Source organism: Oncorhynchus mykiss, chromosome 27 (assembly GCF_013265735.2).
Source record: "Oncorhynchus mykiss isolate Arlee chromosome 27, USDA_OmykA_1.1, whole genome shotgun sequence".
In the NCBI taxonomy this organism is placed as follows: domain Eukaryota; kingdom Metazoa; phylum Chordata; class Actinopteri; order Salmoniformes; family Salmonidae; genus Oncorhynchus; species Oncorhynchus mykiss.
The window spans coordinates 45,671,798-45,687,429 of NC_048591.1; the positions used below are offsets into that span (position 1 = coordinate 45,671,798).

Genomic DNA, 15,632 nt, shown 5'->3' on the forward strand with positions numbered 1-15,632 from the left:
AAGGTCAAGGAAGGTTAACCCTTCAGGCTAAAGGCCGATAGTAACTGGGTTAGTAACTGGTTGGTTACATAGGGAGATTTATCTGAAACGTACTGTTCTGTCAGGTTTGGAAGTGCATTGATTGATCTATGTCTTGCGGACGTGACCATTGTGACCAATGTACTCTAGAACTCTTTAATGTTCCTTCCATTCTAGAACAGAAGGTTGGGTTCCCAGTAGATGTACTCTAGAACTCTTTAATGTTCCTTCCATTCTAGAACAGAAGGTTGGGTTCCCAGTAGATGTACTCTAGAACTCTTTAATGTTCCTTCCATTCTAGAACAGAAGGTTGGGTTCCCAGTAGATGTACTCTAGAACTCTTTAATGTTCCTTCCATTCTAGAACAGAAGGTTGGGTTCCCAGTAGATGTACTCTAGAACTCTTTAATGTTCCTTCCATTCAAAGAACAGAAGGTTGGGTTCCCAGTAGATGTACTCTAGAACTCTTTAATGTTCCTTCCATTCTAGAACAGAAGGTTGGGTTCCCAGTAGATGTACTCTAGAACTCTTTAATGTTCCTTCCATTCAAAGAACAGAAGGTTGGGTTCCCAGTAGATGTACTCTAGAACTCTTTAATGTTCCTTCCATTCAAAGAACAGAAGGTTGGGTTCCCAGTAGATGTACTCTAGAACTCTTTAATGTTCCTTCCATTCTAGAACAGAAGGTTGGGTTCCCAGTAGATGTACTCTAGAACTCTTTAATGTTCCTTCCATTCTAGAACAGAAGGTTGGGTTCCCAGTAGATGTACTCTAGAACTCTTTAATGTTCCTTCCATTCTAGAACAGAAGGTTGGGTTCCCAGTAGATGTACTCTAGAACTCTTTAATGTTCCTTCCATTCTAGAACAGAAGGTTGGGTTCCCAGTAGATGTACTCTAGAACTCTTTAATGTTCCTTCCATTCTAGAACAGAAGGTTGGGTTCCCAGTAGATGCATATCTAATGAGGGGTTGGTGTCTCACATGTTGATGTTGATACCTTAGTTAATTGCTATTGTTTTACGTGATATTAATATTTTATATTAATTTTGTTGTACAGATTGTATGGAATTCTTCTCCAGCACAGGTTCTGCCATGTTGTTGATATGAAAGCATGTCTCTTCAATAAGTGTTTTATTTTGCGTTGTTTATTTTTTATAAAGAACTTGGTTTCATATTTGTTTGGATGGTAGAAGTTAAACATTGTGGTTTTTATTACGAGACACTAATGTCTGTATATGTGGCACTTTGGATTGAAGTATTAAAATATAACGGGGGAAAAATAAGACTTTGTAAATATAGTGTTTGCTTTTTTCCCCCACAGATATAGCAGTTATGTACTCTAGTATAAATTAGACCGTGCGGATGGCTCTACAACATAATGCGTATGCCATTTCACTTCCTGGATAGGGGTGAATAACCGCCATTACACTTCCTGGGTAGGTGTGAATAACAGCCATTTCACTTCCTGGATAGGTGTGAATGACAGCCATTTCACTTCCTGGATAGGTGTGAATAACAGCCATTTCACTTCCTGGGTAGGTGTGAATAACAGCCATTTCACTTCCTGGATAGGTATAAATAACAGCCATTTCACTTCCTGGATAGGTATAAATAACAGCCATTTCACTTCCTGGATAGGTATAAAATAGCAGCCATTTCTGCCATGTTACTTTCACCTATCCAGTCCTATCATATCTGTGAAGGAGGGCAAAAGGGGAAGGAAGATGCAACACTGCCTCTTAGACCCCTCATTTCCTCTGCATGAAGTGGCTGACCATGTCCATGGGCAGAGGGAAGATGATGGTGGAGTTCTTCTCCGCAGCGATGGTGGTGAGGGTCTGGAGGTATCTCAGCTGGAGGCCTGATGGAGACCCAGCGATCACTAGAGACGCCTCCTTCAGGGCCCGAGAGGCGTTCATCTCCCCCTCCGTTGCTATCACCTAGAGAAAGAGGGACAAGATTGTTGAAAACATTTACCATTAAATGAGTGTATTGATTTCACATCTCAGTTGACTGTCCTCTACAGTGTCTCCTCACCTTCGCCCTGGCCTCACGGCTGGCTTCTGCCTCTGCAGCCATGGCTCTCTGCAGCTGGTGGGGCAGCTTCACGTCTTTAATCTCCACACGCTCCACCTTGATACCCCACGGGTCAGTGGCCTCGTCCAGAGACTCCTATGAAGGAGGGGGGGGGGGGGGGCAGAGAAACATTAGCCAGGCCAGAGCTATTATACAGCTAATGAAATAGCTACACCTACTAGTGTATTTGTCCAGAACAGGTGAGTTCGATGTGGGATTAGGCTCTATTCGTCCACAACAGGTAAGGGACAGATCGAAATGTACTGGTCAGGGTGTATTTAAAATAAATGCACCCCCCCCCCTTCCCCAACTATAAAAATATTGTCACTTGACCCTCCCCTTGTACTGTCACATGAATTAAACACCCTCCTCCTCATAGAAATAACTCAAAATAATGTTGAAGACCACAAATAACAATAACTGTAGCAATCCTGTGGCCTTTAAACAAGGATGTGCTTTGTGGCACAGTTGATGCCACGCAGGGCTACAGCCAGAAGGTTGAGGGTTCGCCGACAACCACAGATGAGCTCATTCTTCCTGACTGTTTCATTACTTCATGATCAGAGCCAGATGCAGACAGTTATCAGCTAGAGGGGGAATAAAACATGTTGATATTTATAATTATATAAAATACACTACATGACCAAAAATATGTGGACACCTGCTCGTCGAACATCTCATTCCAAAATCATGGGCATTAATATGGAGGGGGTCCCCCCTTTGCAGCTATAACAGCCTCCACTCTTCTGGGAAGGCTTTCCACTAGATGTTGGAACATTGCTGCAATAACAGCCTCCAGTCTTCTGGGAAGGCTTTCCACTAGATGTTGGAACATTGCTGCTATAACAGCCTCCAGTCTTCTGGGAAGGCTTTCCACTAGATGTTGGAACATTGCTGCTATAACAGCCTCCACTCTTCTGGGAAGGTTTCTACTACATGTTGGAACATTGTTGCTATAACAGCATCCACTCTTCTGGGAAGGCTTTCCACTAGATGTTGGAACATTGCTGCTATAACAGCCTCCACTCTTCTGGGAAGGCTTTCCACTAGATGTTGGAACATTGCTGCTATAACAGCCTCCACTCTTCTGGGAAGGTTTCTACTACATGTTGGAACATTGTTGCTATAACAGCATCCACTCTTCTGGGAAGGCTTTCCACTAGATGTTGGAACATTGCTGCTATAACAGCCTCCACTCTTCTGGGAAGGCTTTCCACTAGATGTTGGAACATTGCTCGGATTCAAAATCAAATTATTCAAATGCCATTTTCACTGCAGCCTAGAGTATAATTTTGGTCTCACTTGAAAACAATAATAGTTATTAATTATATTGTGGTGTTGTAGGCTACTATAGTCCAGGTAGGATAATTGTATTGTGGTGTTGTAGGCTACTATAGTCCAGGTAGGATAATTGTATTGTCCCTAAACACGATCAATAGGGGAGCTTTCTGGCCTGTGTGTTTCATCTCTTCACTGTTCTTATTGGTTCATATTGAAAATGGATGTGTGGTATTTATTGTTAGTTAGTCTATTGCAGATCTGGACAAACTATCCACCTACCACTATTGTCACTATGAATGGTGGATGGAGGGCAGGATAGACCGTTAGACTGGTAGACTATATTGTCACTATGAATGGTAGATAGAGGGCAGGATAGACTGGTAGACTATATTGTCACTATGAATGGTGGATAAAGTGACAGGATAGACAGTTAGACTGGTAGACTATATTGTCACTATGAACAGTGGATAGAGGGCAGGATAGACAATTAGACTGGTAGACTATATTGTCACTATGAATGGTGGATAGAGGGCAGGATAGATCGTTAGACTGGTGGACTATATTTATCTGTGGTAAAAAAATAAAATAAGCACATGGAAAAGCCGAGGTCATAAGCGAAGAACCTTGATATAGAGGAGGAGCAAGCAGATGAGGAAATGTGACTAGGATGGAAGACATTATATAGTAAAACCAGTAGAAGAGTGAATGTTAACCGGGGAAGAAAACGCACTCAACCCTCCCCTGTACCCAATAACAAACCACTCAACCCTCCCCTATGCCCAATAACAAACCACTCAACCCTCCCCTGTTCCCAATAACAAACCACTCAACCCTCCCCTGTGCCCAATAACAAACCACTCAACCCTCCCCTGTGCCCTTTAACAAACCACTCAACCCTCCCCTGTTCCCAATAACAAACCACTCAACCCTCCCCTGTGCCCAATAACAAACCACTCAACCCTCCCCTGTGCCCTTTAACAAACCACTCAACCCTCCCCTGTGCCCAATAACAAACCACTAAACCCTCCCCTATGCCCAATAACAAACCACTCAACCCTCCCCTGTGCCCAATAACAAACCACTCAACCCTCCCCTGTGCCCAATAACAAACCACTCAACCCTCCCCTGTGCCCAATAACAAACCACTCAACCCTCCCCTATGCCCAATAACAAACCACTCAACCCTCCCCTATGCCCAATAACAAACCACTCAACCATCCCCTGTGCCCAATAACAAACCACTCAACCCTCCCCTGTGCCCAATAACAAACCACTCAACCCTCCCCCGTGCCCAATAACAAACCACTCAACCCTCCATTGCCCAATAACAAACCACTCAACCCTCCCCCGTGCCCAATAACAAACCACTCACCCTCCCGTGCCCAATAACAAACCACTCAACCCTCCCCTATGCCCAATAACAAACCACTCCCCCTCCCCCTTGGACCAATAACAAACCACTCAAACCTCTCCTGTGCCCAATAAGAAACCACTCAACCCTCCCCTGTGCCCAATAACAAACCACTCGACCCTCCCCTGTGCCCAATAACAAACCACTCAACCCTCCCCTGTGCCCAATAACAAACCACTCAACCCTCCCCTGTGCCCAATAACAAACCACTCAACCCTCCCGTGCCCAATAACAAACCACTCAACCCTCCCGTGCCCAATAACAAACCACTCAACCCTCCTAAGCCCAATAATAAACCACTCAACCCTCCCTTGTGCCCAATAACAAACCACTCAAACCTCCCTGTGCCCAATAACAAACCACTCAACCCTCCCATGCCCAATAATAAACCACTCAACCCTCCCCTGTGCCCAATAACAAACCACTCTACCCTCCCCTGTGCCCTTTAACAAACCACTCAACCCTCCCCTGTGCCCTTTAACAAACCACTCAACCCTCCCCTGTGCCCAATAACAAACCACTCAACCCTCCCCTGTGCCCAATAACAAACCACTCAACCCTCCCCTGTGCCCAATAACAAACCACTCAACCCTCCCCTGTGCCCAATAACAAACCACTCAACCCTCCCCTGTGCCCAATAACAAACCACTCAACCCTCCCCTGTGCCCAATAACAAACCACTCAACCCTCCCCTGTGCCCAATAACAAACCACTCAACCCTCACCTGTGCCCAATAACAAACCACTCAACCCTCCCGTGCCCAATAACATACCACTCAATCCTCCCGTGCCCAATAACAAACCACTCAAACCGCCCCTATTTTGGACCCCCCCCCCCCCACCCCACCATAACCAGTTGAGTTTGATGTGGGATTAGGCTCTATTCATCCACAGTAGGTAACTGGATACCATAACCAGTTGAGTTTGATGTGAGATTAGGATCTATTCATCCACAGTAGGTAACTGGATACCATAACCAGTTGAGTTTGATGTGAGATTAGGATCTATTCATCCACAGTAGGTAACTGGATACCATAACCAGTTAAATTTGATGTGAGATTAGGCTCTATTCATCCACTGTAGGTAACTGGATAGTAGAAAGCATGATGCCATGATGAGGTTTGTTTCATTGCACATAGTAAACATACTTGTCTTGATTGTGCATTCCCATCACAAAGTGTTTTCAGTTTTGTCTAATATGAATTAACCAAACCAACCAATCACTGTGCCTGTATTACTCCCAGACTGTCTGCCACCTGCATGCTGTGGGAGATGCTGTCCTGGTTGTTCTACAGTTCTACAGTTCTGCAGTTCTGCAGTTCTCGGTGTCACGCCCTGACCATAGAGAGCCCTTGGTTCTCTATGGTGTAGTAGGTCAGGGCGTGACTAGGGGGGTGTTCTAGTTCAATATTTTTATGTTGGTGTTTTGTATGGTTCCCAATTAGAGGCAGCTGGTAATCGTTGCCTCTAATTGGGGATCCTATTTAGGTAGCCATTTTTCCCACCTGTGTTTGTGGGATATTGTTTTGTGTTTGTGCATCACTACTTTCACAGTTCGTTATTGGTTTATTGTTTTTGTTTAAAGTTTCACCGTAATAAAGATGTGGAACTTCAATCACGCTGCGCCTTGGTCCGCTCATAACGACGATCGTGACACTCGGTTCTACAGTTCTAGGTTCTACAGCTCTGTGTTCCGTACCGACATGCTGTGTGAGATTCCCTTGCGGTCAGTCAGCAGATCAGCCTAATTCTACTGTTCTTAGTTATATGGTTCTATAGTTCTAAGCTCCAGGGCTTCCTACCTGCATGTTGTGTGAGATTCCCTCGCGGTCAGACAGCAGCTCAGCCAGGTTCTTGGTTCCCAGGACGTTCCTCAGGGTGGTCTGGGCGAGGAGACGGGTGGAGGAGTGGGCGTTGGACACGTTAGCTACAGCAGAGATGGGGCAGTACACACGGAAATACACCACCCCGTCTACAGACACCGTCACTGAGTCTTTGGTCAGGATCTGGACAGAAGAGAAGTGGGCAAGAGGTGAGTTTATACTGAATGAATTGCATTCTGATAAAGGGATGTGGTGGGGTCTTGGAAGGATATTGGTATGTATTGCTTGTGCACTTTACAACCTTAATCTACCAATACCTGGACAGTCAAAGTGAACTGATTAGGATCCAGGGCTCTCCAACCCTGTTCCTGGAGCGATACCCTCCTGTAGGTTTTAACTCCAACCCTGTTCCTGGAGAGACACCCTCCTGTAGGTTTTAACTCCAACCCTGTTCCTGGAGAGACACCCTCCTGTAGGTTTTAACTCCAACCCTGTTCCTGGAGAGAAACCCTCCTGTAGGTTTTAACTCCAACCCTGTTCCTGGAGAGAAACCCTCCTGTAGGTTTTAACTCCAACCCTGTTCCTGGAGAGAAACCCTCCTGTAGGTTTATACTCCAACCATGCTCCCGGAGAGATACCCTCCTGTAGGTTTTAACTCCAACCCTGTTCCTGGAGAGAAACCCTCCTGTAGGTTTTAACTCCAACCCTGTTCCTGGAGAGAAACCCTCCTGTAGGTTTATACTCCAACCATGCTCCCGGAGAGACACCCTCCTGTAGGTTTTAGGGACGGTATCTCTCCAGGAACAGGGTTGGAGAGCCCTGATATACGCTGTCATTGGTGCAGAAAACACGAAGATGTACATGACACAGTCCTCACTGTACAACAGTGGTATGAGGTATTTGAGGTAGATGTGTTCAGTACCTCTTGGGGTGGAATGTCAAAAGACACAGTCCTCAAGTCCACCTTCACGAAAGTGTCAGTACAGGGTAGTACAAAGAAGATCCCTACAGAGGAGACCGAAGAGAAGGATGTTTTATCAACAGTTTCAAAGGCATGTCACAGTGTGTGTGCTGTACTGTACTGTAGGCCATATTGAGTGAGGTGTATTGATTGCTGTGGTAATATTTCACCTGGTCCTTTCGGCTTCTTGTCCGCGATGCGTCCAAGTCTGAAAATGACCGCTCGCTCATACTCCTTTACAATCTAGATAGTCAAAAAAAATACAGGGTGACACGAAACCATTTTGTTTTACGTTGGTTATATCATGTCCCATGATGCCATATCAGGGCTATAAAATGGGTGACTAGATGACACAACTCCAGAGAACTATGCTTGTGACGTTTGCAGAGAGATCCTCCCGTCATACCATAGCTCCTCCCCTCATACCATAGCTCCTCCCCTCATAACATAGCCCCACCCCTCATACCATAGCCCCACCCCTCATACCATAGCTCCAACCCTCAAACCATAGGTCCACCCCTTATAGATCCAACCCTCAAACCATAGCCACCCCTTGTAGGTCCAACCATCATACCATAGGTCCACCTATAGGTTCACGCCTTATAGGTCCAACCCTCATACCATAGGTCCCCGCCCCTTATAGGTCCGCCCCTATAGGTTCACGCTTTATAGGTCCAACCCTCATACCATAGGTCCCCGCCCCTTATAGGTCCGCTCCTTATAGGTTCACGCCTTACAGGCCCGCCCCTTATAGGTCCACCCCTTGTAGGTCCACCCCTTATAGGTCCGCCCCTTATAGGTTCACGCCTTATAGGTCAAACCCTCATACCATAGGTCCCCGCCCCTTATAGGTCCGCCCCTATAGGTTCACGCCTTATAGGTCCAACCCTCATACCATAGGTCCCCGCCCCTTATAGGTCCGCCCCTTATAGGTTCACGCCTTATAGGTCAAACCCTCATACCATAGGTCCACCCCTTATAGGCCCGCCCCTTATAGGTCCACCCCTTATAGGTCCGCCCCTTATAGGTCCAACCCTCATACCATAGGTCCACCCCTTATAGGTCCGCCCCTTATAGGTTCACGCCTTATAGGTCCAACCCTCATACCATAGGTCCAGCCCTTATAGGCCCGCCCCTTATAGGTCCAACCCTCATACCATAGGTCCACCCCTTATAGGTCCGCCCCTTATAGGTCCGCCCCTTATAGGTCCGCCCCTTATAGGTCCGCTCCTCAACGTTTTATGTAATTTGTCTAGTGTTCACTAAGGAATACAACCATTTTGATCAGGAAGGAGTAAAGTTCACGACACGACTGTAACAAAAAAAGTATGCAGCTATTCATTATCCAGCCTACATTTTACAATGAATTTGACTTACAAAAAATGTTATAATCAAGATTCAATACAACAATCGGAGACCAAGAGGCTCCACCATCAACACTGTATTTTCAAGTTCTACAGACTCAACAGTGAATGTTAATCTCAGAAGCCGTTCCAGATAAGAGGAGGTAGTGTTACTGGCAGAGAGAACGTAACGTCTAAACCTCTCCATGACGAGGATCTCTCCTGTCTTGTGTGCTGTGACATCTTTAAGGATTCACAGCGCCAGTAAAGCCTGTCTGAAGCTCAGCTGGCAACAGAGAGGATTTATCGGGTGTGTCCAGTCTACAGGAGAAAAATCCTGATGCAACATCCTCCCTGCAACCTGGTTTTAAAGAACCGGTGTGAGAGCTTACAGGAGAGGAGTCGGAGAGCTTCCTCAGGGTCTGAGGTAACAGGAGAGGAGTCAGAGAGCTTCATCAGAGTCTGAGGTACAGGAGATGAGTCAGATAGCTTCATCAGGGTCTGAGGTACAGGAGAGGAGTCAGAGAGCTTCATCAGGGTCTGAGGTACAGGAGAGGAGTCAGAGAGCTTCATCAGGGTCTCCTCTGCAGTCAGCACGGTGAGAAACTCAAGCTCTTCTGTCTGGAGGATAAACAGTCTGTCTGTCTTGATTTGCCAAACATCCAAAAAAGCATAAGAGTCATGATTGCTGTCCGATAGATGAGGCTGCTCAGGACCATAAGAAGGAACTCTAGACTGTCCTGAAGACTTCACAGGAGAAGCTAACCTGTGATCAAACAGCTGAGCACGTTAAGAGCCAGGCCCAGCACACAGAGAGGCAGATTAAGGAGAAGTTTAAGAAGCTTCATCAGTTTCTACAAGAGGAAAAGGAGGCCAGGATAACTGCACCGAGGGAAGAAGAGGAACAAACGAGGCAGATGATGAAGAAGAAGATTTGAGGAAAAGATCAGAGAGATGTCATCACTTCCAGATACTATCATAGTCCCTAGAGGAGGAGCTGAGAGCTGGAGACATCTCAGTCCTGCTAAACTACGAGGCCACCATGGAAAGAGACCAGTATACTATCATAGCCCCTAGAGGAGGAGCTGAGAGCTGGAGACATCTCAGTCCTGCTAAACTACGAGGCCGCCATGGAAAGAGACCAGTACACTGACAGATCCAGAGTGGGTTGATAGATGTGACCAAACACCTGGGAAACCAGGAAGTTCAGAGTCTGAGACAAGATGCAAATAATGCTTCAACATACTCCTGTGATTCTAGACCATAAATTACTGCAAACTAACATCTCATCCTGTCTGAGGATCTGACCCTAGTGTGAGATACAGTGAGGAGCCACAGCAGCTTCCTGACAACCAAGAGAGGGTTTGATAAATATAGGCGGGTCCTTGGCTCTGAGAGCTTTAACTCAAGGACACACAGCTGTGGACGTTGATGTTGGGTATTTGAACATCTTGGCCATGTTCTGTTATAATCTCTACCCGGCACAGCCAGAAGAGGACTGGCCACCCCACATAGCCTGGTTCCTCTCTAGGTTTATAATCTCCACCTGGCACAGCCAGAAGAGGACTGGCCACCCCTCATAGCCTGGTTCCTCTCTAGGTTTATAATCTCCACCTGGCACAGCCAGAAGAGGACTGGCCACCCCTCATAGCCTGGTTCCTCTCTAGGTTTATAATCTCCACCTGGCACAGCCAGAAGAGGACTGGCCACCCCTCATAGCCTGGTTCCTCTCTAGGTTTATAATCTCCACCTGGCACAGCCAGAAGAGGACTGGCCACCCCTCATAGCCTGGTTCCTCTCTAGGTTTATAATCTCCACCTGGCACAGCCAGAAGAGGACTGGCCACCCCACATAGCCTGGTTCCTCTCTAGGTTTATAATCTCCACCTGGCACAGCCAGAAGAGGACTGGCCACCCCACATAGCCTGGTTCCTCTCTAGGTTTCTAATATCCACCTGGCACAGCCAGAAGAGGACTGGCCACCCCACATAGCCTGGTTCCTCTCTAGGTTTCTAATATCCACCTGGCACAGCCAGAAGAGGACTGGCCACCCCACATAGCCTGGTTCCTCTCTAGGTTTATAATATCCACCTGGCACAGCCAGAAGAGGACTGGCCACCCCTCATAGCCTGGTTCCTCTCTAGGTTTCTTTCTAGGTTTTGGCCTTTCTAGGGAGTTTTTCCTAGCCACCGTGCTTCTACACCTGCATTGCTTGCTGTTTGGGGGTTTTAGGCTGGGTTTCTGTACAGCACTTTGAGATATCAGCTGATGTAAGAAGGGCTTTAAAAATCAATTTGATTTGATTTGGTAGAATAGTTGTTTGGAACTGGGCGTGGTTGTACAGTCCATCCAGAAGGGATTTGCTTCAGGTGCATCCTGGGTTGTGTGGTTTGATAGAGGTCAATATATATGATTATAGGTGCCATTGGACAAGAGTGTTATGTTACATTTCAGTAAATGACTAAAATTCAAATGTATTTATAAAAGCCCTTCGTACATCAGCTGATATCTCAAAGTGCTGTACAGAAACACAACCCATCTTTATGGAAATTTTAAATTGATATGTCCACAGGAAAACAATTAGTGAAATGTTTTTGACTTCTTCAGTATTTTTCATTTATTCTCTTTTATTATTATTATTATTATTATTATTATTATTATTATTATTGATTCTCTCATGCAGTAAATAAGATGGAATACAATCCGTCTATATTGTTTTTGTGTTGCGACAGCGTGACTGACTACTGTGAGACCAGTCAGGGACTTTCTACATACTCTACCTTGGCACTGCTCAGTGCATTCAACATCTAGGGATATCTATTTCTTATCTTCATGCGGTCATCATTTTATTTATTTTATTTATTTACCAGAACGTAGCAAAATGAAAGTTGCTGGCACGTATAATATTTATCCTTCGGCTGTTGGTGTTACGCTGCCACACACTAGTATACTGTACCTTGACGCACACGAAGATGGCGATGGGGAAGAGGAACACCGGGAAGATTAGAGAGATTCCGAACAGAAGCCTGCCGCAACATCCCAGAGAGCCAGAGCTCTTATCTACACAGGAAGGAATTCACCAACAACACAGGCTAGTCTGACTGACGTTTTATACTACTATAATAACTAAATGTATATGAACTTATACGTACAGGATAATGACTATATACGTATCATAGCTTTATCAATCAAATCAAATTTAGACTTTTAACGTGGAACGCTTACTTAAAAGCCCCTTTCCCCAACGATGCAGAGTTAAAAAAAAAAATAATGAGAACAATTAAAAATAACACGAGAAATAAAAGTACACAAGATTGAAGCTATATACAAGGAGAGTACCAGTACGATATCACTGTACAGGGGTAGGAGGTATTTGAGGTTGAGAACATGGTAAAACACTTCAATGTGAGGCTAAATATAAGTGCAGAGCAAACATGTGAATGAAAGGAGTCATAGAGTGAATGGATTATTAACTATGGTTAACATGTGTCTGGGAAACAGTCGCGACATGTCATGGTATAGTCCACAGTTCAACCAAAAGCATTGTTTTGTATTGTTCGGTATTGTATTGTATGGTATTGTATCATAATGTATTCTATCTCTGTGACTAGTTTCACATGTCCTCTTGTCTCTCTGTGACTAGTATCACATGTCCTCTGGTCTCTCTGTGACTAGTATCACATGTCCTCTGGTCTCTCTGTGACTAGTTTCACATGTCCTCTGGTCTTTCTGTGACTAGTATCACATGTCCTCTGGTCTTTCTGTGACTAGTATCACATTTCCTCTGGTCTCTCTGTGACTAGTATCACATCTCATCTGGTCTCTCTGTGACTAGTATCACATGTCCTATGGTTTCTGGTCTCTCTGTGACTAGTTTCACATGTCCTCTGGGCCTCTGTGACTGGTATCACATGTCCTCTGGTCCTCTGTGACTAGTATCACATGTCCTCTGGTCTCTCTGTGACTAGTATCACATGTCCTCTGGTCTCTGGTCCTCTGTGACTAGTATCACATGTCCTCTGGTTTCTGGTCTCTCTGTGACTTGTTTCACATGTCCTCTGGTCTTTCTGTGACTAGTATCACATGTCCTCTGGTCTCTCTGTGACTAGTATCACATCTCATCTGGTCTCTCTGTGACTAGTATCACATGTCCTCTGGTTTCTGGTCTCTCTGTGACTAGTTTCACATGTCCTCTGGGCCTCTGTGACTGGTATCACATGTCCTCTGGTCCTCTGTGACTAGTATCACATGTCCTCTGGTCTCTCTGACTAGTATCACATGTTCTCTGGTCTCTGGTCCTCTGTGACTAGTATCACATGTCCTCTGGTTTCTGGTCTCTCTGTGACTAGTTTCACATGTCCTCTGGTCTCTCTGTGACTAGTATCACATGTCCTCTGGTCTCTCTGTGACTAGTATCACATGTCCTCTGGTCCTCTGTGACTAGTATCACATGTCCTCTGGTCCTCTGTGACTAGTATCACATGTCCTCTGGTCTCTCTGTGACTAGTATCACATTTCCACTGGTCTCTCTGTGACTAGTTTCACATGTCCTCTGGTCTCTGGTACTCCTGAGTCATTGTTGTGTCTAGTAGTGAGGCAACACCTTCTCCTCAGAGCCCCCAACGAGCGCTCCCACACACGCACGTACACACATGCACGCACACACACACACACAAACACACATACCACCCGATAATTAGGTAAAGAATCAATCCCTCCTAAAATGGTCAACTCTCATCATGTTTTCAGTTGATAATATACATGTCATCTACTGTTAAAATTATATTATTCTATTGCATGTATAGAATGTTTCTCTCTCTCTCCCCTCTTCTCTTTCTCTCTCTCCCCTCTTCTCTTTCTCTCTCTCCCCTCTTCTCTTTCTCTCTTTCTCTCTCTCCCCTCTTCTCTTTCTCTCTCTCCCCTCTTCCCTTTCTCTCTTTCTCTCTCTCCCCTCTTCTTTCTCTCTCCTCTCTTCTTTCTCTCTCACTCGCTCTCTCTCCCCTCTTCTTTCTCTCTCTCCCTCTTCTCTTTCTCTCTCTCTCTTTCTCTCTCTCTCCCCTCTTCTCTTTCTCTCTCTCGTTCTCTCTCCCCTCTTCTTTCTCTCTCTCGTTCTCTCCCCTCTTCTCTCGCTCTCTCTCTCTCTCTCTCTCTCCCCTCTTCTTTCTCTCTCTCTCCTCTTCTCTCTCGCTCTCTCTCCTTCTCTTCTTTATTGCCAATCCAAAGGAATAGAGACATTTCAAATGTCATATTATGGCTATATACAGTGTTGTAACGATCTCTCTTTCTCTCTCTCTCTCTCTCTCTCTCTCTCTGTCTCAATCATCCATTTCCATAATTGTAAAGTCCACGTACCTTCTAGGATCTGTTCAGTGCTGCTGCTGATCTGGACCTTCCCCTGGTTCACCATGTCTCTCTCTAGTCCTGCCTGGTGCTCTGTACTCAGCCTTTATTCAACCCAGTCAGTCCAATAGTTTCAGAAATATGACCTACACCTGCAGCTATTAATACTCAGAGCAACATGAATATTAATGTTAAAGACTGAAAACTGGTTAGGAACTAATTATATTTGTAACAACATCTCCTCAAAAGCCTGGTCGGACAGAGTAACACCTTCTCTGTCTGTCTGTCTGTCTGTCTGTCTGTCTGTCTGTCTGTCTGTCTGTCTGTCTGTCTGTCTGTCTGTCTGTCTGTCTGTCTGTCTGTCTGTCTGTCTGTGTGTGTGTGTGTGTGTGTGTGTGTGTCTGCCTGTTGTGTGTCTGTCTGTCTGCCAGTCTGAGTGTGTGTGTCGGAGGGAAGGTAAACAGGTAGGGATATTTACCTGTGTCCTCTCTCCCAATAGGGTGTGGTCTACCCTCTTCCCTAATGGTCTGTTTCTGTCTGAGAGAGTTTCTCTGTTGATGCTGCAGTCCCCCGATACAGTGTGGAAGAGAGGAGAGGCTCATTAACGAACACAATTAAAATCCCCTGGAAGTGTGATTATTCTATTGTATATCTTTATATCATATCGTTTTGGCGCTGTCATTAATCGGTGGTATCTTGACACCATGCTAGTGGGGGGACGGGGAACGGGGCTCGATCCAAGCACAAGATGATATGATCACCTGACACAGGCCTCGTCGACTGGAATTGTACTGCCTTACTCTGAGCATCTACAGTCAGTGTCATCTTTAGGTCGTGTAGATCCTTGGAGAGGCAGAGAGGCCGACACAGTGTCATTACCGGGGAGGGATGGAGGAGGGGATAAGGATGGAAGGACAGAGGGAGGAGGGGATAAGGATGGAAGGACGGAGGGAGGAAGGGAAGGAGAGAGAGAACTAGAGGGGAATATAAAACCAGCAGTTATTAGTGAATATTTATTGTTACGGTGCTTCTACAGTTATTAGTGAATATTTATTGTTACGGTGCTTCTACACCTGCATTGCTTGCTGTTTTGGGGGTTTCAGGCTGGGTTTCTGTACAGCACTTTGAGACATCAGCTGATGTAAGAAGGGCTTTTATAAATCCATGTGATTTGAATGTTATAAAGAACAGTGTCTTCCAGAAGTCATTGTGTTTACCAGAGTATACACTTAATCTAATAACATGACGATGTGCCTCTCAACTTGCCGTGGTTCAGCACCAGTTTGAATGGTAAAACTCCTCTTTGAATGCACAGTTTGTTCTAATTATACACAGTACCTTCACAGTACCTTCACAGTAGATTCACAATACCTTCACAGTAGA

At 45.5% G+C, this 15,632-nt stretch overlaps 1 protein-coding gene across 1 annotated transcript; it reads right to left on the bottom strand.

The window, feature by feature from the left end:
* Window positions 1-1,703: 1,703 nt before the first annotated feature.
* Window positions 1,704-14,316, bottom strand: stoml3a (stomatin (EPB72)-like 3a). The gene is made up of 7 exons (XM_036965046.1): window positions 14,262-14,316; window positions 11,866-11,969; window positions 7,738-7,810; window positions 7,529-7,611; window positions 6,586-6,789; window positions 2,054-2,188; window positions 1,704-1,956 (listed from the first exon to the last, which is right to left on the bottom strand). Exons 1-7 carry the CDS (start codon window positions 14,314-14,316, stop codon window positions 1,765-1,767), a joined length of 846 nt encoding a protein of 281 aa, XP_036820941.1. The 3' UTR covers window positions 1,704-1,764.
* Window positions 14,317-15,632: the final 1,316 nt, after the last annotated feature.

Bases quoted from the DNA above. Each gene is read 5' to 3' on its own strand.
- stoml3a (XM_036965046.1), bottom strand. From the start codon at position 14,316: ATGGTGAACCAGGGGAAGGTCCAGATCAGCAGCAGCACTGAACAGATC. The intron at 7,612-7,737 runs GTGAAATATTAC...TCTCCTCTGTAG, and splicing joins CAAGAAGCCGAAAGGACCAG to GGATCTTCTTTGTACTACCC. The intron at 6,790-7,528 runs GTACTGAACACA...TCTTCTGTCCAG, and splicing joins TTGACATTCCACCCCAAGAG to ATCCTGACCAAAGACTCAGT.